Raw genomic sequence first — 25,199 nt, 5'->3', positions numbered from 1 at the left:
GGATTTGGGACACATGAGTGGGAAATATTAGATAATCTTTTATTCCTCAGTGAAGTCATGGAAATGGTGAAAAGAGGCAGAATTAAATGCAACATTTTTGGAAAACGTTCCCCTGACACCCACAAACAATATCACTTTCTTTGAGCCTTCACTTTGAGCAACTGTTTTTCCTGCACTGGACTTGAACCAGTGAAAACCAGGAAAGCTCCTCTGCAATTTTTTGAGCAGAATTCAATCTCCCAAGGGCCCCACCCTAGTCACTGATTTACCAAGAGGACGAGTGAAGGGTAGTCCCATGGCGGCTGTATCAAGGGCACGATACCAGGGGAATTCTCATGGGAGCATCTGAAACAAAGAAAACCTAGCAGAGCCTATGCAGGAGTTTTCAAGCTAAAATCGTCATCCTCTCATCCCCCTTCTCTGAGACATTTTGCAGCCACACAGCATGCCTAGTGAAGTCCCCGCCACTGTACAACACTTCAGTGCCTGTTGCTGGGCCTGTAACTTCCCTTCCTCAGTGACACTTCTCCCACATACTTGGCCACCCCCAGGCCAAAAGCACCCACTTATCATTTGCAGCCTATGTTCTCATCTCCTGCTGGTATTCCACTGTTCAAGAGCGCGAGCTGTACTTAGAGGTGGCAGGAATATCTCCACACATGGATTCCAAGCTCCTGCCCAAATCTGAAAGGGCCTCTGCAGACTTCCTGCAGCCCAGGCGAGTCTATTACCCTGGAGTGGAGTGCAGGTGAAAGGGCTGGGCAGAGGCAGCAGGTGTTGTGCAAAGAGCCTTGACATCAGCGATGAGAGAACCAGAAGTGAGACCTGGGACCCAGGACAAAGGCAGATAGATAGGGCTGATATCCTGGCAGGGTTTCCTTAACTCCGCTCCCATTCTGATTCAATTCTTCAAGTATTACTGTGCACTTACCACGTCTCCACCTCAGCAGGGCTGCCAAGTATGAGCCATGTGCTCTGCCCCCCAGAAAGCTGACAAGTATCGACAAATATGCCACCCTTTCCCCCTCTTTCTCCTGCTGAGCGCCTCCTTTCCTGGGTAGGCTTGATTTCATGGTCCAAGCCAGACATTTTGGAAAACGTCTGCAGTGGCACAGAGCAGGCAGGAATATTTATTTCTCGTCTCCATCTGCATTGCTTCCTCCCTTGGAGAGGAGCTAGGGGGAGGAGGGAGGATGAGATGTGGCTTCTTCGTGCCAGCCCAAGAGGCGCCCAAGACACCCTGCCCCTCCTCCCTCCCCTGCCTCAGCAGCAGTAGCAGCCTGGGATTTATGGAGGCAGGCGCCTTTGGAACTTCGGAAAGATCAGCCCAGTTGGAAGTCGCAATTAGCAACTATCCACCCATTTCCCCTGCCTGCAAGATGTGCTTTTGTGTGGGTTGCCTGCTTGCAAGAGTCCCTGTTTGTAGGTAGCTTCATGCTGTTCTTTTAGAAGGCCAAGAAGGGAGACAAGCAGGTGCCCCGTTCCTTCTCCCAGCAAGTTAAAATCCTTCCCTTGGTTCTGTCCAGTTGTTAACAAATATACTCGTTCTGAAATCCATTTGTCCATTCATTCATTCATTCATTCATTTATTCACCCACCCAACATATATTTACTGGTAGAGCACCTCTGTGTCATGTATTGTGCTGGGTCCTAGAGACACATGTTCTCTGTCCTTTTGGAGCTTGCATTTAGGAAAGGAGACAAACAATAAAAAAAAGGAAAGAAAATTACAGACTAAAGGAAGTACTGACAGGCCACAAACTGGAAAGAGAGAGAGAAAGAGGCGGAAGGTAGGGGGTGGCATAACTGCAGCTGGGAAGGGCGTGGATGGTCTCTCTGAGCTGAAACTTAAAGGGGCTATTCCCATGCGTAAACAAGAGAGGAGAATCTTCTGGACAAGACAACTGCAATGGCCATGATCCAGGAAAGCAGGAGGAATTTTGGCCAGATATTTTGGAGGTGACAGAGACAGGATTTAGGGATTGAGTAGACGTTGGAAGTGGACACTCAACTGGAAGGGGCCGGGTGGGAGGCCTGAGAACTGCAATGTACTGAGGAGCTCCGTGAGCTGAATGAGAGTCAATGAGGTACAGTAAAAAGCCCAGAATGGGGAGACCTGGGATAGGAACCCAGCTCTGCCCCTCACCAGGGAGCTACGTGACCTGGAACACGAGACCACAGCTTGACTTTTAATTCCCTTGGTGTACAATGGATGATAGTTGTATTAGATGAATTCCGAAGTCTGAAATAGCTGTTGAGAACTACAGCTCCTATGCTTTAAGCTAAGTGCCTGGCACAGGGCTAAATGATTTAAATAGATTTTTTTTTTTTTTTTTTGGTGAATCCCCTGAACAATGTCATTCCAGAACACTCTCCCACAGATGATAAAACTGAGGCTCAGAGAGGTTAAGCCCTCCAGCTCAACCAGCATCCACCATTCCTCTAAACTCTAGAAACTTTAAGGAGGAGGAAAGAAGTGCGAGGAGCCCACCCCCACCCCTGGCACCAGAACAAATACATCAACTCCTCCAAAGCCCCTTAGAGTTCACCCAAGATCCCCCCATCCAGCAAACTTATTTGAGATGGTCACAATATAACATGGAAGCCCTTCAGGACAAGGACAAGAGAGACCATTTTAGGGTTGTCAAGAGCCCAAACCCTATTATATGTCCCATCTCCTAGGTCTCAACTTATCCTCATTCCCATTTTTTTTTCCTTTTGCCAGTATATTGTTTTGCTACTTAGAAATGAAACAAAGTAGACATGCTTCTTGCTAAAATCCATGACCAGGGCTGAGGTCAGCATAGATCAACTAGCAGCAGGGACTGCTTTTGTGCAGAGCTCTAGATGTCATGCCAGAGGAAAAGGCTGCCACCTTGGTCAAAAGCCAGAACTGGATCCAAAAAATTCACTTCTATCAGGAAGCAGTTCAGACTTTAGAGTGGGGTGAGTGTTCACAAGTTTGTTAGTGTTGCCTCTGATGGCCTTCCATTTTGGCTTTGGCTTCAGGGAATGCTCAGCATGAAAGAGATGACTTTTTACAGTGTGGACTGGTGATGGTGGTGCAGACAGACAGGTCTTGGGCCATCCCCAGAGGTTAATATCATTCAGTGATCAGATGCTGAAGTCATGAGATTCAAACCAGTTGGCCTCTACATCTCAGAGTGGAGGTTCCAGCCATGGTAGTAATTGCTGATGTTCATTGAACACAAACCGTGTGCCAGACACTGTGTTAAATGATTTATGTGCCCTTTCTCATCTGATTCTCACATTCACCCTGTGCAATAGATACAATTATTATCCCCATTTTACAGATGTGGGAATTTGAATAAGGTGTCCAAAGTCACAGCTACTGAAACTTCCTTAAATTTACTCCTTTATTATCACCAGAATGTTATATCCACAGAAGCACAGATACCCATAAATGAAGTCAATTAGTGACTCTTCTGGGAACTATCCACTAATATCATTTCTCAGGGGAAAAGTCATCATTTTTCACATCTTACCAGCAAAAGTATTTTATAAAAAATTTATCCTCCAGCCAATCAGTTTGGCGATAAAACTGAAGGAACAGATGTTCAGAATTTCCCACTTCCTTTGTGCTCTCTAGATAATCTTCAGTTTCATGTTAATTCTTCATTCAACACATATTTATTGAGTGCCTATTACGGAGTGCTTAGCAATCCGTAAGAGGGACAATGTCTCTTATTGTATATTCCCATGATGGAGATGCATTCTCAACAAGCAGTTCACAAGCATGGCAATTATTCAGAGAAAGAAGGAGCTGATACAACGGATGATATCTGAAAGGGACCCAACCTCACCTGGCAGGCCATGAGGGAAGTGACATTTGAGCTGAGATCTAATGGATAAGTAAAATTTGACCTGGTAAAGAGAACAAAGAGGATTCCAAGGTACAAAGACTCAGAGAAGAAAGGGAAGGTCTAGCACATTCTGAGAACTGGAAGTTCATTGTTAGTTGGGGAAAGGTCAGATCAAAAGGAGGAAACTGACAGGGATGGGGTTAAAGAGCTAGTCAGGCGACTGATCATGAAGGAGCTCGCCAGTGGTGGTGAATTTAAGGGTTTATACAGGGTCATTATCAAAACTGATTCAGCTGGAGAAGTTGATAGGTGACAGCGAGACCATCTGCCTGCCATGAGTCAGTGTTGAGTCTGTGATCTTCTGGTCCTGAAACCATGAGCCACCATTGGAAAACAAGGTTATTTTGTCTAATGCATTTTAGACAAACAAACCACCGTGCCCAGAAACATCCCAGAACTATAAAGAACTAGCCTACCATGTCTCCTACCAAATTTTTTCATCAGCCACTCCCCAGTGGTTCAGAACTTGACATCCACTTTGGGGTGTATGACAGATAATTTTGTCACCTAGTAGGACATCATCCTCATTTCCAAGTCATGCCTCAAAAACGCAGTTGACAATTAACATACCCACTGTCCAATACAACCCTGCAGAAGCTTTTCAGAAGAAAAAAGATAAGCATCCAAAGGTAACCATTTTCCTTAATACTCTTTGGTAGAGAGATGATTATCATTCAAAGTGAACACAAGATGAACACAGTATTTTCTTCAGACTGTGACGTGCTGAGCAACCAGTCACAGAAATGTTAGCTATGAAATAAATACCAAAGAACACATATGTGGCTTCAAATAGGAAATAATTGTTCTGAAATTAAAAGTTAGAGATTCTGACCTGACCTCTGAACCCCATGCAGCGAGAGGCTTATCACCAGAAAGTTAGAGGGAGAGATGTGATTGTGAAACCCAGACTAACAGAAATGTGGGTGAGTAATTGACCAATTGTGAGCTTGTTTGTTCATCTGCAGAGTGGGAATGCTGATGCCTATTTCAGAGGGCTGATGGGACAATTAGAAATAAAGTGAGCAGTAGGCTTTGCATGGTATCTGGCATATTGTGGGTGCTCTATAAATAGCCATTTTAACTTCACCTTCAACTTAAACCTGTAAGAAGGTTAAATGACCCTAGTGCTTTCTACCAATAATTCTCTCACCTGTTCAGTACTTAGCATAGCAATCACTTCTCCTAAGCAACCCAAATTATTATCTATGATATAACCAACCAGAACTCTCTTATAACTTCTATTTTCACACATTCTTACATTCAAAAATTTGATTCATCGAAAATATTTTCATTAAGTTTAGTGTGTCTTTAGCATTTAATGTTTTATTTTAATTCTTCAAGAACTTTTCATTCATACATGGTCTCCAGATTCTTCTCTATTAATCAAAATTTTTTCCTTACCATAATTGAATAACCCATTCTCCAAGCATATTTTTGGTTGAATCAGATTTATCTCAATGTATTTGTTTGTCCAGTTCTGCCCCTTACTAGAGTATAATCTTGGACCGGTTAATTAATCCCTAACTTCAGTTTACTGACCTATAAAATGGGAACCTATATTATGCGGTATTATTAGAACTAACTGAGAAAATGTTGTATGCTGGAATGGAGTAAGCATGCAATACTTGTTAAGTATTTTTATTATTGTGGTTATCACTGTGGCTATGTCAGCAAGTACTGAGTATCAGAATCAGTTACTAAATCAGCCACCATGTTTTAAATTACTTCTGTGTGTAGTTTACTGAGCTAGAGTCGTAGATATGAAAAGATACAAAAATAGAAAAACAGGCCTTATCTTTGTTATCTAGAAGTTACTGTCTAGAATGCATGCAACAGAAGTGACTTGAGATTTTGTGATCCAGTATTTTCAGTGATATCCTAGAGTCTGCTCACCTCCTATCTGCTGTTGAAAGCTGTTGAAGAAATTCTCTGCATCTCTTCCCATTTCGTGACATCATGTTGATCATGGTTGAAGTATTTGCACCATTGAAATAGGCAAACACTACGAACCAGGGAGGAAGTTTCCTCTCCTCTTTTTCTCCTTCCTTTTCCTTCTCCAGAACCATTTTATTAGTATATCACCAAGTGTTTCCCAAGCATAGGATTTGTACCACATAGTACCTGAAAAGATGTCAGATACTACAAAAACTCAGCATTAAATAACTCCAATTAGAGTAGGAGAGGATCATTCCATTTATAATTTTATTTTCATTCTTATCCTCATATTAAAAAGAAAGTTTCCAATGAGTGTCTATTTGTTTCTTACACTTCTCTAAAATGTCAAATCTTCATGTGTAACAGAGAAAGAGAGACAGCTGGCCTCAGGCTCGGTACTCTTAGCAGGTAACCTGTCTACTAGCATGTAATTTACTTGATTTATATTGTGTCTATTTTGATTTCCATTTATGGTAACAATATAAGGTTTTCTTTTATAAGTATTTTAAAATTCAGCCAATTTAAAGAAGAATATTAAGTAAATGTAATATAGAAGGCATGTGAGCAATAGCCAAAATCAGAAAGGTGACATTGATAACAAAGCATGGGAAGCTCTGATACGTTTTAATTACCCCATTTTGCAGTTGTGTAAACTGAGACTAGAGAAGGAAAATGGCTTGAACTGCTTAGTCACAGAATGCAGACCTGCTATCTTGTCCATTGGTGTGTTTCCCTATTCTATCTGAGATGAGGGAGAAAAAGAAGAAATAAAAACCCTCTCCTGGTAGCTTACCTAGGCTGACAATGAAGGACAAGTTGTCAATGGCAGCATGGGTTAACCAGTCTTTACCCTCAAGTTCAGACTGAGACAGCCAAGGGGAGAAGGAGAGGGTATTAGGGGTGACAAGTAATCCCTTGTGCAGAAGAAACATTACTATTCAGTAATGATGATACAGCCCTCATTTGTCCAGCACCCAGGCCATGCAGAAGCCAGCACAGTAAAACATCGCTCTTGCCGTCTTTGAGTGTGCATTCTATGGGGCTCTTTAGTGTTGGGAGATGTTCAAAAGGCAAAGCAAAACCTGAAAGTGCCAGAGGTAGGGCCAGGCTCCCACTTACAATCAAATAAAAATAAGCTTTCATGTTTGTTTAGAGATTTCACAAAATTAAAACTTTTGCATCTCTGCATCTGAGTTTCTTCTAAATTGAGTGTTTGCCACATAGACAAGTGAAAAAGCAGTAAAAAGCCATTAGGAGGGCTAACCCTGAAGTCCAACGGACCCATGTTTCCAAGTCAACTCCATGATGCCACCAACTGTGAGTCTTTTAGGAAGTCATTGCACCTCTCTGAGCTTAGGTTTCTTCATCTGTGAATGATAATAATCATCATGCTCATTGTAGTGAGGGTTAATTATGTATAAATTGCTTATCCTTGTGCTAGGCAAATAGTTAGAATGCAGCCATTGTTAAATGTTAGCAGCATTCAAAGGGTGGGTTTGAAGGAGCCTGTGAGCCTTGCAGAAATCCTCCCTGGGAATGAAGGGTTGGGACAGAAATGAGGGAAACTGGAAGGGAAAACGTCTTCTTCAACTGGGCATCTGTTCGGAAGCCCCAGGGGAGAAGAGAGATGAGAACACACACTTCCTGGACCCAGTCTCAGAACACAGAACCCTGAGCAACAGGAGATACGAACAATTCGCCTCGTTAATGAGGCTGCGGCTCCTAATCGGTGCACGGAACAGAATGCTTTTGTTTAATAGAGATCATTTCCCTGCCTCTTGCCCAACTCCCCAGCAGTGCCAGCCGCTCTTTGTTTAATGAAAGGTAGGGGCTTTGAGTAGTGAGGTGGGAAGGGCTGTAGGAGGCATTATTACCCTCATTACTATGATAATAGTTTAATCACAATCAATATTTATGAACATGCACAGAAGCCATGCAATGAGCCAGCAGCCCAGCAACTAGGGTTTTTCGTGTTCTTGCCTAAAGATGCTTTCCAGGAAAGCCAGGGCTCTCTCCCACCTTCCCTCAGCCCCTCTGAAGCTCTACACTGGTCCTCAGAGGCCACCTCCGAAAGTCCCTGCCAGTTACAGTGATAGTAATAGGTAAGGTCTCGTTTGTGGTAATAAATGTATTTCATAACTATAAAACTTTTTGCTTTTCAAAGTACTTCAACATCATCATCTGGATTTAATCTTCAGACTTTGGTGAACTATCTTGTGGAAAGCATAGGGCTGTGTGGGGACAGCGTAATGCAGTAGCAGATCCTTTGGTGCCAGACCTACTTGGGCTCAAGTCCTAGCTCTACTACTTCTTAGCTGTGTTCCCTGGGGAAAACACCTCAACCTCTCTGAGCCACAGTTTCTTCATTTGTAAAGTGAGATGACACGTTCTTATAAGAATTGAATAAGATACTGTAAATCAGGCACTCAAACACTGGTAAATACATCCATATTTTTAAGTGACTACATATCAATATTAAGTATTTCTATGTTGTCTATGAGAAAGCTAAACAATTGCTTTCCCCAAAGTCACGTAGACAATAGCTAAGAGAACAGAAGTGAGAATCCAGACTTGGAATTCAATATTCTCTCTCTATTATCTGAAATTTTTTTAGACACTCATTCCATTTAACATTGGCAAATTAGGGAAACGTTATTTTAAGATATCCCAGTGCTTACTCTTATCTTTCAAATATCAATCAAATTTTGAAAGCCAGTGATCATGTTTCTGAACAACGGCCATCTGAATGAGCTACCCATAAAAAATGTTTGGTGTCACAATTCCTGTATCTGTAAAAACAAGGTTTATAAACTTTGGCCCTTCTGACAATGAAAATGAGGGAAGCTGAGCATATACGTTGTATTTCCAAGCGCTTAGGAGGGCACAGCACTTCGTAGCTGGGCAGAAATGCCATTGATCTTTTCAGTGCAAAGCACTGAAGACATTTCATTCCCCACCCCCCACCCAGTGACAGGGCTCTGACAATTCATTATGCTATGATTCCAGATATACTCAAGGGTTGTGTTTTTCTCCAGTCCTCAGAAAGTGTTGGAAGGGGCTTTCACTGTAATTGTCACTTGGCCCCAAGCAGAAGCCACTAAGGTTTTGCTCAACTGCTCACCCGCACACATAGTCCCAGTACATCCACCCACTGGCACATTCTGTCTCCCCCAAGCAGTCAGTCCCTCAGTTGGCACTTACAACATATTCTTCCTCCCAAGATGCACTTAGAGCATCCAGATTATGTATTGAGGGAGGTTTTTGCTAGGTTTTGCTTATGCCTTTGTAGAGGACATATCTCAGAATCCTGATTTCAGTCAAGCAAAAATCTGCAAAATGTCTTTCTCCCCTGGAATGTTAAAAATTCTATAACTTGTTCTGTTCTTTCTTCAATAAAATTTTATGAAACAAATATATAGAGAGTGGTTTAAAATGAAATAGTACAGAAACACTTGTAATAATAATTTTTTAAAAAGCAACATCCCTCTGTCCTACCCTTTTCCACCTTAATCCCTTAATCCCCACAAAGGACCTTTGGACACAATTTTGTATTTATCTTCATAGCTCTAAGTACTGTTCTTATATTGATCGACCTTAGAAACTACCCTCCTACACCTGTAGTAGATGGAGCTTTAGCCCACTTCACCATCTTCCACTTCTCCTTCTCTCCCTGTTACATTGTGTAGCATTATTGTTCTTCTCACAGCCTTTACAACTTTAGATAATATCCATCCACCTTTAGTTCTTATTTCATCCACAAGATGAGGTTATGGACACCCAATCCTTTTTCCTTCCCCTATTTTTTCCTCCAGATGATCTCTTGTTCTAAAAGGGGAATTGAATGACAGTTTCTTCATTCCTGTTATTAAAAATGTAATCATAGATGTTTATGAATGTCTCTTGCATCTAGACCAGCACTGTCCAATAGAACTTTCTACAATGATGGAAATATTCTGTATCTGAACTATCTAATACGATAGCCACTAGCCACATGTAGCTCATGAGTCCTTGAAGTGTGGCTAGTACCACCAAAGAGTTGAACTTTTAATTATATTTTGTTTAAATTCATACATTTAAATATCCACACACAGTTATTGGATCATGCAGGGCCAGACAGAGCTTATATATACAAACCTGATTACCTAGAGCAGCCTGAATTTCCAGCTAAGATGGTAGTAATCACTGACATGTAGTTCTTACTATGCTCTGGAAACTATTCTAGGAGACCAGTTAATAACTCAACAACTTTATGGTGAGTAATATTACCCCCAATTTGTACATGAGGACAGTGAGGCATGGGAAAAGTTAAGTATCTTGTCCAGTAAGTGGCAGAGCTAGAATCTGGCCCCATGTGATCCAACCCCAGAGCCTGTGCTCTCAGCCACTTCCCTACACCACACTCAATCCCCATTAGAAATTCCCTTTTTTAGAAACACCCTTTTTCAGATACTGTTTTCAATCTGCTGATCAGTGGTGTGATTACAGCTTCTTCCACATTATTGGCCCAAGCGATGCTTATCTTAGGGGCTACAGAAATTTAAATGTGAACCCTGCCCATCCCACTTCTTCCACAAAAGGAGAACATAAAACTGGAAGCTGGGGGAGGATATGGGCAATTTAGCAGAGGGGCAGGAACCCCGTCACAGGAAGCTATTCCTTTGGCCTGAGAATTCCAGTAAGAACAGTATTGTGGCTAGCGTGCACTGAGGATTTGCCATGTTCCTTTATTATGCCCCTTTTTGCATATCATCTTCATTAATTTTTACAGCAACCCAAAGAGGTACAGATATGAAATGAGATGGTTCATGAGAAACATGGAAAACAGTGCCTGGCACAAAGTAAATACTCAAGGATTACATGCTGCTTATTGTAATCCTTTTATGTCTCTGCCAAGCCTACCCACTGGGCCATGCTGCATTGTCTGGTACCTGCATGAATGGTCTTTATTTATCTCTAATGTTATTTTTCCTTTTCCCTGTTACTACAGTTTTTCCCAGCGCCTCATTTCCAGAGCTCCTATTAATTCTAAAATAGTAATCGCCGTTTGTTTTACTGCTAGAGTATTTATAAACTTTCCAAGCTGTAGGAAGTGTTTTCTGTTCCACATTCTAACTAGAACCTGCGTTGTACACCAGCCGATAGTCACAGACATTTTTTTTTTTTTTAAATTCTGGAAGGAATCCGAGAAAACAATTAGCCCAGCACCCTATTGTAAAAGATAAAGACATGGAGCCAACAGATTAGTCAAGTCTCAAGAGTCAGTCAATGAGTGAATGGTCAAATTAGAATTAGAAATTTACATTTTGTGATTGATTCTTCCCACACCTCACTGTCTCCCACTTTCGTCATGTTCTAGTCCAGAGGTCAGAAAAGTTGTTCTGGAAAGGACCAGACAATAAATATTTTAACTTTACAAGCTACATGGTTTCTAGCACAGAAACTCAACCTCTGCCCTTGTAGTGTGAAAGCAACTATACACACGATGTAAATGAATAGGCATGGTTGTATTCTAATAAAACTTAATGGACACTCAAATGTCAATATCCTATAATTTTCACATATTGGAAAACAGCATTCTCTTTTATTTTCTTTCAACCATTTAAAAAATGTGAATACCATTCCTAGGCTGTGGGCCATACAGAAATAAGCAGCAGGCTAGGTTTGGCCTGTGGGCCGTAGCTGTCTGACCCTTGCTCTAGTCTATTAACTATAGATGGGTACACACTTGGCAGTCAATGCCCAGTGAACCACAGTGAATTAGGCACTAGTAATAATGTTAGCTAATGCTTTTTGAGCTCTTACTGTGTACCAGGCATTGTGTTGAGCACTTTATATGATGTCAACCTGTTCAGTTTCACAAGAATCCTCTAAAGAAGATACTACTGGTATCCTCATGTTGAAGATGAGATTATAGGAGCTGTGGGAGGTTAAATAATAGTTCCCAAACTCATTCAACTAGTAAGTGATGGTAAATAATGAAAACCAAGATCTGTCTGACCCAAAGGCCCTGTGTCCCACAAAGCAGGCTCCCCTTGTTCCAGACCCCAGATGATCAGTAGATAAGAAATAGATTTAGAATGACACATGATTATCAGAATATCAACCACTAGATATAGTGAAAGAACTCTGCACTTTATAATCAGACCTGGGCCTGTATTCTAGCTTCACTACCTACTGGTTCACCTCTTGAGAGATGCTTAACTTCCCTGAGCCTCAACAAGCTCATCTATAAAATGGGGATTGTGAAATGAGCCTTCGAATGTTCTACAGTAATGACTGAGTTAATTATACATAAGGTACCTAGCACAGTGCCCCAGACATATATGCTCAATAAATATCATTAAGAACCAGGTGAACATAGGTTGCTCACTAATGTTTGTAGAGCCAGGAAACTCAGGAATGACCAAATCCTGTCCTAGACCATCAGGAACCTCCTCCAAGGAAATTCATGCAATGGATAAAGCTGGGGAAAATATAAAACAAAGTAAAACCTTTTTCAATGTCTTGGTTATCATCTGTTGCTGCATAACACACTATGGCAAACTAGTGACTTAAAACAATCAGATTATTTTGGTCACAATTTGGGGTGTTAGGAATTTAGGAATAGCTCCACTAGGAGATTCTTTGGTTCCATGTGGCACTGACCAGGGTCACTCACTTGGCTGCATTTAGCAGGAGACTGAGCTGGGCTGAGGCTGCATGTCTGATAGCTCAATGTGCTTCCATGTGCTTCTTTCTCCCCATATGGGGTCTCATCCTGCTGACCTTCGCCAGGTGGCTTGGCTGAGTGGTAGTCCTAGCACAGTGTACTTCCATGATGGCTGGCTTTCAAGAGGAAAGAAGTAGAAGCTGCCAGCCCTCTCCAAGACTAGGCTCAGAACTGGCATGGAGTCACCTCCAGCATATTCTGTTGGACAAAGCAGTCACAGGCCAGCCCAGACTCTGGGGGATAGAGGAATAGACTCCACTTCCCAATGAGGGAGTGTCATGCCCACACACGGATCAAAATAATTGATGGCAAGTACCTATAAAAACAAGCTACCATGCTGCGAACTGGGTTTGGAGTCCACATTTCAGGGCAGTAATCTCCAGGGAGATATAGAATCAGAGAGACAGTCTAGGCCACATCCTGGTACAGGACCAGAAAGGAAGGGCATAGTAAGATGGCCAAGCCTGTTATACATAAGTCGTCTGCTCTTACCTGAAACATCCTAACCATGAAACAGAAGCACCATACCTAAGCGTGCAAATGTGTAAGGTTTATTGACCCTGCCGCTCAGTAACAAACAGCCCAGTCTATACCTTGGAACCTGGCCCATCAAACCAGCCCCCTTGGAGGTGAAAGAAAAAGAGAATGCAGAACTAATAGCCAACACTTATTGAACACATACCCTGTGCTAGGTCCTGTGCAAAGGTTTTTACACACATGAACTCATTGAATCCTTTGCCATGCACTAAATGAATAGAGGTCAAATGCTTAGAATAGTGCCCTACTCGTGTTAAACACCTAAGAAACATGACTTTATTTCACTTTTTAAATTAATAATCCATAAAACCATCCTATGAGGGGGTATTATTGTCATTTTTTTCCAGGGAAGCTGATGCCTAGAGAGATTCATGACCTTACCCACAACTGGTGGGTGGCAGGACCACATGCTAGCCCAGGCATCTGACTTCGAACCCCAAGCTCTTAACCTCCACACCGTACCCCTTTAGTGTAGGAAAACAAGCTCTGCATAGAGGCAACAAATACCAGTTCTTTTTGAATCAATGGTGCTTCATTGCACTTTCTTCAATGTCACTTTAAGGATGCTAAAGCTTAAAAATCAACTTCAAGAAAGCTCTGGGAACTTCTGCCCTGGGTACTGAGTAAAGAATACTATACTCAGAACTTATTCATCCAACACATTTTTATTGAGCCCCTACTGTACAACAAGCAGTGTAGACACTGAGGAGAGAGAGAGAAATTGTTATTCTTCATAGAGCCTACATTCTAGATGTGAGGACAGTGACAGATGATAAAATTCAGGGAATAGAGATAAAATTATTTTATGGATAATAGTGGCATTAAGTAACACTTTTATATACTGAACTGCCTCATTCTCAAAAAGAAAAAGAATTCATATCATTAAGATTGCCTGGGTTAGGGAAGTGGAGAAAGGAACAAAATAGCATGATTATCCTGGCAGCAGAAATTTCAAAAGCCAACATTGACGTCAATTTTGCTAGCCTCTTGAGATGGTGGTGTGGTCAGCGTTTGTTTCTAGGCAAACTCAGAGAAATCAGCTCAGAGCTCTTGTGAAGTCAAACAGGCAGGGGTAGAGTCAGCTTGTGCAGAGAATCAATTGTTTTCTTAGTTGATTTTTTTTTCCGAGTCCCTGGGGAGAAAGGAGAGCTCATGCAGTTGCTAATGCAGTGGTATCTGTTCAGATTTCTTTTTTCTCTCATCTTTGAGTCTTACCCACCAGACTTCTGTTTGCAAAAAGGGCCTAATCCCCTTTTTTTGTCCGTGCATTGATTTAATAGTATCAAACCCTGAGGTCTTCATGGTCTGCACCTGGGTTGCTTTTTTCCCTAATGAAGCCAAAGAAGTGGTTTAAGCCCCCACCGAGCTTCCTATCAAAGCTTTACAATGATTAACTCAGGTCCCCTTATTAGGACTAGGCAGAAGAAAATCCCTTAGTCATCAGCATTGTGAAAATCCTGGAATGGTGAGTGTTCAATGAAAAGATTACCTTGGGCACCTGAAAAATAATGGAAGAACTCAATAGAAAAACCATTAAGCCTGTCTACACACACTATGTCAGGTGGAGGGTCAAGGTAATTAGCTGGGATGTTCAGGCCAGAGAAACCACATTGGACCTTCTGCCTTGACTGAGTCAGGACAGATAATTATATGAATCCCTCATACATTTTTCCTGGAGAAGCCATTTTATGTTGTATCTGCACATACACACACACACACACACACAAGCAAGATGTAAATATGAACAGTCAATAAAAGTGGTTTAATAGTTGTTGTTTTATTAACTGAATAATGGGCATCTTAGAGATGGGATAGCCAATGTTATACCTCATTTGCTGTGTGACTTTAAGCCAAGTTGCTTCATCACTCTTCGCCTCAGTTTCTTCATCTGTAAAAAGGGAACATAAATAGGATACTCCCTCCTCAAAAGGTTGTAAGGATTAAATATAATGAATGCAATACTCCTAACCCATCACCTGGCAAGTCATAAGCACTCAAGAAGTGTTAGGTATAAATCTTAATTGTTGGATAGACATGACTCAATCTGAGTGTTGGAGAGACTGTGCATTTAGACATCATCTGAGAAAGGGGCTAGGAATCATGGAGCAAAGCTCTCATCTACAGCCCCTCATACGGTGCCTCATATGTATTCAATGCCCTTTGCTTCAGGTCGGGGGAAACATGAACATGTTGCTTACTGACAGCTTGTCTCCCGACTGTCACCCTGGTGTTCACAGACTCTCCTGTGTCTTCTTTCCTAAATTCCTTTCTCAGAACTGGCTGTGTCTGGGAGGCCAGGGTGGGAGTCCTAGAAGACAGTTTTTCCACAGCCTGGGGGAATGGGGGTTGAGGAATGGTTTTGGGATGATTCAAGCAGGTTACATTCAAGCTCATCTCCTGCTGTGTGGCCCCATTCCTAACAGGCTCAGACCAGTATCAGCCCTGGGCCTGGAGGCTAGAGACCCCTGATGTAGAGTATGGCTGGCTGAAAAATGTATACCTATGGATACCTAAAAGAAATAATACACTTAAAGGTAGCACTGTTGACATAAGGCAGGAAAGGGTTCCAGGGACCAGAGTTCTGATCCTGCTTCTGCCAGGGTACCCCCTCCGTTGTATCTCACCATGTACACTGTGAAAAAGAGGACTGATGATGGCTTCCTGCTGCTTAAGGAGACTAGCATTGAAGACAGGAAGCAGCCTTAGAGGAGACCTCTCACATAGGGAAAGGCTCACACTTGCGCATCCCTCGTAGCCTCTGCTGGAGCTGCCCTGTAAAGGTCTCGGCAGGCAGGGACGGCCGTGACTGGCTGGACTGAGATAGCTGTTGGCACCTTCTTCAGGGGGCCTGTCATTTTACTCATTCATCCTGATTCTATGATCCAGAAGGACCATGAAGAAGTTCACGCCATGTGCATTGAAACCCTTACTTAAACTACATAAAGACTATCATTTTCTTTGTCACTAGCCCTTCCTTTTCCTGCAAGATGCCTCTGCTTTCACTTTCTTCTCTCAAGACCCTTCCAGACTCCCTTGTATCCTTATCAGCATCCTTCTTGAAGTTCAATGGCCAGAACCAAAAATGGTATACCACATGTTTCTAAATCATAATTGGATCTCAGTTTACACTGAGCTATTTTTTCCTATTGTATGGGCCTGGAGGAAGATCGATAAAACCCTGTGTAAGTCAGCAGTTATCAGAAAGAAAAACAAGCCTAGCAAATGGAAAGCTGGTGCATGTGGCAGAGTGGATGGTTTTCATTCATTACACAGAGCTTGCTTTGTTTCCCAAACTGCCTGGAAAGGAACAGAATTTGACTGGTGTCATTCTCCAGATTGGAACTGCATGTTAGTGGTAAATGGAGAGTAGGTGTGTTTAAAGGCTGATCATTTCAGCTGTAGCAAAACTCCCACCAAATGCCAAGTACCAACTCTACAGAGTAAAGGAGGCAATTTCCCACTGAGAATAATTATTTTGCCAGCACCTGCTCTGACCACTGATGCTTGAATTTCTTGTGCTTTTCTACCATTGGTGAGGAGATCAGGAGTTCCAAAGGAAAAATTGGGGTTCAGGGGTCCTGGCTTCTCTGTCTTCTGGCTGAGATCATTAACAAATAAATTCTTAAATTCTGTGGGTTTTGGTGTTCTCAATCGTAAATAGATATGATTCATAGCCCCTACTTTGCAGGGTGGCTTAAAGAAGAAACTGTACATAAAAGTGCTTTGCAAAGTGGAAAACATCCTAGAAGTGTTAGATGTTATTTTAAATGGGGGAGACTTGGAAGGAAGAAAAGCCACCATTTTGCCCAAACTAAATTCTGGAACAGGAATGAAGAGGAATGATTTGGGGTTATGAATCATTTAATAGAAATATTAGTTGTGTAAAACCTGAAACATATTCCTCAAACCTTTTAATGGCCCAGAGTGGTTTGCTTCATCCACCAGCTTTTTTGCAACCAGCCCCCTTTATATATAAATATGTTGGCTTTCAGCAGCTTCTCAATATGTCCATTCCTCTGCATATTCCTCAATCACCCTGGAGCCAGAACTGGTCACTAGCTTTTTGTCTGTCCTCCCTTCTATAAATTTTTCCTAAGTGCCCTTTCTAAGACAAGTTCCAAGTAAGTTGTTGGGAGGCAGCTGTGAGCAAAACATGACATTTTGCAGGAGACAGACATTGCACAAAAGGTATGACTTGCAGTGGCAATCAGGGCTGCGAAGAAAAAGTGTAACATTCCAGGAGGATCCGTAACAGGAGAATCTGGGATCATCTTGGGTGCTGGCAGTGATTCGAGAGGAGAGAATGCTTTGTTCTCTCAATAATTAACTGATGTATGTTCAGCCCTTTAAAGTTTATGAAGCACTTTTTGATATTTTTTTCACCTGATCAGGCTCTCAACCCTACAAAGTATACAGTATTATCATCCTGTTCTAGAAATCTAGAAACCAAGACTAAGGTATTGAAGTGATTATCCCAGGGTTAACCTCTTCTGTCACTTCTAGAACTTTTGACTCTAAATCCTAGGCTCTTTCCACCCCTCTCTTTGGCTCATTGGCTTCTGCCCCTTGGAAGTTGACATTTTGCAAAGTACCTTCTGAAAAAGGGCAAGAAGGGGAAAATACTCCCCTGGATATTTTCACATGGGTAGAGGTTGTGATTTTTTTTTAATTGTTTTATTTTTTTTTATTTTATTTTAATTTATTTTTTCAAATACATTTGTCTCTGCCTACCCCCTACCACTTTCCCTTGCCCCCTCTCTCCTTCCCTCCCTCAGCTCTTCCCCTTTGGTTTTGTCCATGAGTCCTTGCTATATGTTCCTTGACTTTCCCCTTCCCTTCCTTTTCCCCGCCCCCCTCCCTCCTTCCCTCTTGTCTCTGTTGATTTCTTTTCCTTTCAGTGTTGCTGGTCTTATTTTCCTTGCATCTTTGTATTGTTGGTTAGGTTCCACTTATAGGTGAGATCATATGGTATTTGTCTTTCGCCCCCTGGCTTATTTCGCTTAGCATAATGCTCTCCAGTTCCATCCATGCTGTCACAAAGTTTAGTAGTTCTTTTTTCCTTTCTGCTGCGTAGTATTCCATTGTGTATATGTACCATCACTTTTTGATCCAATCATCTACTGATGGGCATTTAGATTACTTCCAAAATTTGGCTATTGTAAATTGTGCTGCTATGAACATTGGGGTGCATAGGTTCTTTTGTATTGGCGTTTTGGTGTTCTTAGGGTATAGTCCCAGCAGGAGAATCACTGGATCAAAAGGCAATTCCATTTTCAGCTTTTTGAGGAAATTCCACACTGCTTTCCACAGTGGCTGCACCAGTCTGCATTCCCACCAACAGCGTACTAGGGTTCCCTTTTCTTTTTGATATAGCTCTCAGCCAGATGTCAAAGGGAAGCCTACCTCAGCTGCGAAAAGACTTACTAACTGCTGTGTTTTCATTGCAGTCTTTGTGGTGGCCCATAAAATGAGAAACCCTCTCAGACCCCAGATGTAGCCCCTCAGTCTTACCTCTGTCTAGAGGAACATGTGTGACCAAATGCAAGTCAAAATGAGACACATGGAATATCAGAAGTACTGTCATAGGTGTTATTTCTCAAACCTAGCTGTTCGTTGACTTCTCACAGCACACGGAGCCCACCCAGGCTTGCTTAGGAATTGCTCATCTTAGCTGCTATTTGTAGCACATTTACTATGTCCCAGGACTTGTGTAAATTCACCCTTACAGCAATCAGCTGCAATAGGCACTAGTAGAATCTCCATTTCACAGATGATGCAACTGAGGCTCAGAAAGAGAAAGTAATTTGCCCAAGGTCTCACAGCTTTTAAGTTGATAAGGCAGTATTTGAACCCAGGTCTGACTCCAAACTGCATGCTCTGAAACATTCTACTCTGCCAGACTCCCTCCCCAAAAACTGGAAGTAAATTTCATAATCACTTCCTGCACTTCACTTCTGGGGTTTTAAGAAGTTAAAACCAAGAGACACAACAGCACCCTTGGGACAGTTTTGAAAGGCTCCCATACCCTTCTGATCGCAACCGCAAACACCCAAATCCTTCTGGGTTAAGGAGCGCCCCCACCACCACCACCACCACATCTCTTTCCTTGAACAGAATTAATAGAAGCTGAGAACTGAAGGATTTAATTCAGACAAACCTGCAGCCAAATTACTCAAAGACCCATGAAGTGACACCAGTCTTTAGGGCTTTTCTAGACTGGCAAGCACTCCACTCATCAGTTGAGCTTTAGCTACAGTCATTTTTCACCCTTTTAAAGGGAGGGAAGAAAACGCAAAGTTCCCACACCAGCTTCAGAATCTCAGTCAGGAAAACTTTACTCTCTTTCTCTCTTTCTGTTCATTTTCTCTCCCTCTGTCCTCATCTCCCTGTCTCCCTCCCCCTTTCCCTTCCCCTCTTCCTCTTCCCCTCTCCTTCTCTTTCTCCCTCTTTCTCTCAAGCCATAGCTATGGCTTAGGGAAAAAAATAGCAAACAGATTTTATTTTTTAGTACCTTTCTATGTTTTCTGGACAACTCCATGTGCCAGCATATTGTTTTAACTCTGATGGTGATACAGCATTGAGCTGTGAACAATTAAACATAAACACCAGCCTCACTTCCATCCTCTTCTTTTCTTCTTAGGTGAAGGCAGCTTCCAAATATGTGGATGTACCTGTGAGTATTTGAAAACTATTGTTGTGGGTTTGATTATTTTGGTTTTGAGGAACATGTTTTGATTGATTGATTGATTTGCTTTTTTTTTTTATGAGAATTTTGATCATGCTGTTTTTATTAGTTGCTGCTAAATTGTATGTTCCCAAATTGAATCACCAGAAAGAGAGAAACCAAGAACATTTCATGATAAAATTTTTAGCAGATGAGAAGAGGGTATGGTTTCTTTCATCATGCAGAGATGTCCTATTTGAGGGTAAACCCAGTTTACTTTCATTTTTATTTTCATTGGTTTCTCTACTATATTTCATTCTGTGATCACTCCACTCACCTTACCTCCCTTTGGAAATAGAGTCATGAACTAGGAATTTGCACAGGGTGTCTGTATTTTTAAAAAACAAATAAATTCTGAATTTGTTCATTTGGGGGTCAATTCTGCAAATGTTTTAAGGAAACCTTACAAAACTGCTTATAATTAGTACAGACCTCATTAATGAAGAGAGCTCTCAAAGTTCACAGATAAAGCACTTGAAGTTGCCCAAAATTTACATTTAAATTGAGGTTAAGTACTACACATGAATGCTAGAATGTGGGATTACCTGTGATAAACCAGGATACATTTATGGACAGACTTTGCCCTAACTATTAGCAAAATAAAATTGGAGAGATTTAAATATATTCCAGTAAAGGGGAAAGGAAAATAATTCTCTTTCTCTATTTCTAACAAAAGAGGTGTGAGTGTATTATAAAATATTAAATTTAAAGAGCTTATCTCAACAGCCACCACGGGTCTTGTACTGAACGTTTTTCATTCTGAACGTGGTTAAGTACCCTCCTTGTTCAAATACTTATTTGTTAAAATTTGTTTTTTTCTAAAAGGATTTATATTAACATTTAAATTCATTTCCCCAGGAAGTTAAGTGTGTAATGGTTTATTGGCTTATTTCTCAAAGGAAGGCAAAATGGAAAATTGGAGTGAATTAAGCATTAGCATATATTTTATTTGTTTAATGAAAGGATGTACAAGCAATAATTATGCTTTGAATTTATATAATATTTCTTTCTTTAAAAAGATTTTATTTATTTATTTTTTAGAAGGAAGGGAAGGGAGGGAGGGAGAGAGGGAGAGAAACATCAATGTGTTCCCTGCTGGGAATCCAATCAGCGATCCTTTGGTTCACAAGCCAGCATGCAATCCACTGAGCCACACCAGCCAGGGCAATATAACATTTCTCATTGAGGGACCTCCGACTCCTTCACATAGATAGTCCATACAATGGGAAGAGAAAAAACTTATATAACTGCAAAAAGGAAAGAAGTTATTTACTGTTCAGAGGCCCAAACTATAAACTTTCAGTTCACAGGGAGCAGACTTCTCAAATTCTCTGGGTCTGTTTCTCCATCTTTAAAATACAGATAAAAATACTCAAGTCACAGGTTTGCTGTGCAGATTAAATGACACACAGATATGGAACACTCAGCATCTACCTGGCCCTCATCAGATATTTCAGCAGCAGGAGCAGGACATGTAGTGGGGAATGGGCATGTGGTGCCCATAATCTATTGCACAGGAGTGGGGGCTGGATTTGCTGGCATTAGCTCTGGCCTGACCTGGTCTTCAGCAGTAATAGAAATTGAAATTCTAGCCTCCTAACTCAAACATCTCGTGGCTGAGGTTTGTTTTCTGTCAGCCTCAAAACAGAGGGGAGATCTCACCAGCAAGGACAGAACAGGTAAGAAGTAGGCAAGGCCCAAATATGTGGAGAAGTTTGATTGGGCAGTCAGTACTAGCAACTCAAACTGACATTTGGGGGAGGTCAAAAAGTAAAAAATCAGTAATTCATGTGGTTCAACCTAATTCCTACAATGCAGGTTCAGATTTATTGTACAAATGAGGGGGAAAAAGTGGACTCTGCATAAACAGGAAAGGTGCCCTGTAGTCATTCCATGTTTATGGATGAATTATGCTATATCAGAGCTGAGCATCTGGGGGAACAAAATGAGTTAGCAGAGTCTCCATCCTCTAAGGAGGCAAAAGAAAATGATGCAGCATGTCCCAAAATATGGCACATTTACCACTGACGACGTACAGTATGATGATAATTGCAACTAAACCTTACAAAACACTCACTGTGTGCTGGTCACCCTTCTAAGCACTTCACATTTAATCTTCGCAACAAACTCACTTTAAAGATTAGAAAACTGAGGCCACAGACGTTCACTTCCTTAGGGTCTCACAGTTGCTAAGTGTCAGAGCTGACATTTCAACCAGTGCTCTTAAACACTATGACATCTGCCAGTTGATTTTAGTTAGTGCACAGATGAACATCTTTATTTGGTTAATTGAGTAATTTAATATGGAAAAACGATATTTAGCACCTCAAACTTGTTGATTTCACCAATTATTATGGCTTATAAAAAAGGTAATCTTTAAAATGAAGTTGATAAAAGTAAATTTTATAGCAAATAATATAATACATAATATAGTGATAATATGATTATAATTTTAGAGAAAATAATAGTGCATAATAGATATATGTACTACATGTACATTGTTTACATGTAGTAAATAATAGTAATCACTTACTTCTCAAAACATCCCTCTAAGTGGGGTAATATTTTTATCCTGTTCCACAGCTGATGAAACTGAGGGAGGTTAAATACAAAGCATGCTGAGGGTCTCCCAGCAAGTGAGTAGGAGTGTGAACGTTCAAGTGCAAGCACTTTGACTAGTAGATAGAGCCTGCTGGCACTGACTCCCAAGAAAGAGTCAACTGTATGCATTTCCTTCCAACTCTGCCTTCAGTGAGGGCACCAACTGCCCTCACTGAAAAACAATGCAGGTTCAGATTTATTGTACAAATGAGGGGGAAAAAGTGGACTCAACAACTGGCAGCACCAACTCAGCCATGGAGAATATTTACACCATGGAAACCGGCAAACACTGCAAATAAAGTTTCGCTGTTTGTGTTGTTTTGTTGTTTTTGATTTTTTGTTTCGAAGAGCCAGTTTACCAGCACACCGCTATCACCCATTCGGTGGTCCCCAAACAAAAATGTACAGCAGTTAATACTTGGCAAGCATTTTTTGAATATTGTTTGTTTGTTTTTTAATAGAGATGTCTCACCCCTTGCCTCCAGACATTCTGATTTAGTAGTTCTGATATGGGGCCTGGAAATCTCTCTCTAAAAATCTGTCCACCTGATTCTGATATGCAGTCCAAGTTTGGGAACCAATGGACTCAATCACTGATTCTTGACCTTGTCTACAAATCGGAAACACCTGGGGAGCTTTTCAGATGTATTTGTGCCAGGTTTCTTGTCAAATTAAATTCATCTCTAGGGTGTGGGGTCTAGGCATCAGTATTTTTTTAAAGCTCCCCAGGTTCCTTCTCATTTGCAACCAGGCTTAAGTATCATTGGATAAAATCATCTTTTAAGTTATGTCCAGCTCTCAAGATTCTGAGTTCATTTGTGTTGCTGTGTGAGGTTGGCACATGGTTAATTGGTTTAGTTGTGTGGGAACTAATAGTTACCTTAGAGACTTTTAATTATCTACACTAATGAAGAGAAGCATTATTACCAATCATTCAAAACATTGCATATTCACCAAAGCATATCTCTTTGTTGTAGATGTAGTATTCGAAACTTTGGTATAAATAGCGAACTTGCATTGCTAATTAGGGCTTGCTTAGAATACTTAAAATCTGATCTTATTTTCTCAAACTCAGAAGTATCCTAGTAGGAACAAACTATGATTTAATGCCTTATTTTATCTAAGCCACAGAGTGACTCCTTCACAAATGATGTATTCCACATGTGGACAGAGTTTACTATACAGAGATTAATTCATTTGTTGTTTATTTCATATCTTCTAAAAATCTACATCCTATGCCATCAGTCTGTTTAAGCCACATTTAAAATAAGCAATGTAATTGTAGGGTATTAAGACCATTGTCTAACATTTTCCCACTATTTGTCAATAACAATGTAGTTATAACCTAATTTATCTAATAGCATCAGTTGTTTAGCCAAGAATATTTTCCATCTATAACTACAAGTTAGCTTGTTTGTGTGTAAACAGTTTCTATTTTAACAATTTGGTTGGAAACCTACTTAAAATTCATTACATATCATCCCCTGCTTTTTTAAATAGGAAACTGGCCATACTTTTAACCTTTACAGTGTGACTTTGCCCCATGACCTGCTCCCCGCAGGGCCTTGCAAGGGCAGGGACAGCTTGCCTCTCCCACCCGCACCATTGGTGACGGTGCATGCATGCAACTACAGTTTGGCAGCTTTCTCCCTCAAACTCAGGACATCAGAAAAAGTGATAGCCCCTTTTATCAATACACTGGTTCCAAAAAAGTCCCCTCTTTCCCCTGGCCGCCCCCCCAAAGGATGGAAAGCAAACTTGTTGCAGTTGGATTATGAAGCTGCATGATATGAGATGATTAAAAAGGGAACAGTAGTGAGTGGGGGGCCCAAGGACCCTATTAGGAAAAAAGTTACACAGTTTTGTGCCAAGACTTTTTATTTTGATGTTGTTTTTATTTTTCTTCTTGGTTCCAAAGTAGATTGTAAAGGTAGGTAAGACTGTGAAGTAATATAATATTGGGATGGGAGGATCATAGGGGCTTAATGTTTGCATGGTAATATGGCTTTTAAAGCACTTTAACATATAGTATTTTAGCTGATCATGAGTTTTGAAGGTAAGGAAGGAGCTTTTATTAATCCCATTTTACAGATGGTTTAACTAAGGTGCAGAGAAATTTATTTTTATTTAATTTAATTTTTATCCTCACCTGAGTACATGCTTATTGATTTTAGAGAGAGGGGAGGGGAGGGAGAGCAAGAGGGAGAGAGACATTGATGTGAGAGAGAATCGTCAATTAGTTACCTCTCACACACACCCCAGCCAGGGCCAAACCGCAACCCAGACACATGCCCTGACTCAGAATTGAAACTGCAACCCTTCAGTTTATGAGATGACACTCCAACCAACTGAGTTGCACCAACCAGGACAGTCCCAAAGAAATTTAAGTGATTTTCAAAAATTCCAATTTGTGGAGGATCCAATAAAAATCTATGTACAGTAAGTCCTCACTTAACATCATTAATATGTTCTTAGAAACTGACTTCAAGTGAAATGACATATAACAAAAATCAATTTTACCATGGCTAATGGACATAAACAATAGTTAGTTCCTAGGGCATCTCATCAATCATCAACATTATAATGAAAAGATGTTGAATGAAACAACGTTATTTGAGGATTTGCTGTAGTTCGACTGAAGAGCTTTAAAAAGGAGGTGGGCGGGGGCCTTATTCATTCATGGACTTGTTCATTCAGAAAATATTTACTGAGCACTTACGGTGTGCCAGGCATCATTGTATGTGCTGAGGATTAATAGAAAATAGGCCAAGTCCCTAAATTCATGGATTTTGTGTTTTAGTTGGCTAAG

The 25,199-nt window shown here is 41.0% G+C and overlaps 1 protein-coding gene across 4 annotated transcripts in view; it reads left to right on the top strand.

Moving 5' to 3' along the window:
• Window positions 1-25,199, top strand: part of CADPS (calcium dependent secretion activator) — a 460,054-nt gene that overhangs the window by 396,342 nt on the left and 38,513 nt on the right. For all 4 annotated transcript variants that reach the window (XM_054595668.1, XM_054595667.1, XM_054595666.1 and 1 more), the window contains one exon: window positions 19,706-19,738. In XM_054595668.1, coding sequence (XP_054451643.1) covers window positions 19,706-19,738 — 33 coding nt within the window. The remainder of the gene's footprint in view (window positions 1-19,705; window positions 19,739-25,199) is intronic.

Source organism: Pteronotus mesoamericanus, unplaced genomic scaffold, assembly GCF_021234165.1.
Source record: "Pteronotus mesoamericanus isolate MK-2021 breed Mesoamerican mustached bat unplaced genomic scaffold, CSHL_Meso_final scaffold_54, whole genome shotgun sequence".
Lineage (NCBI taxonomy): Eukaryota > Metazoa > Chordata > Mammalia > Chiroptera > Mormoopidae > Pteronotus > Pteronotus mesoamericanus.
This window is presented reverse-complemented; position numbering and strand designations above follow the sequence as displayed.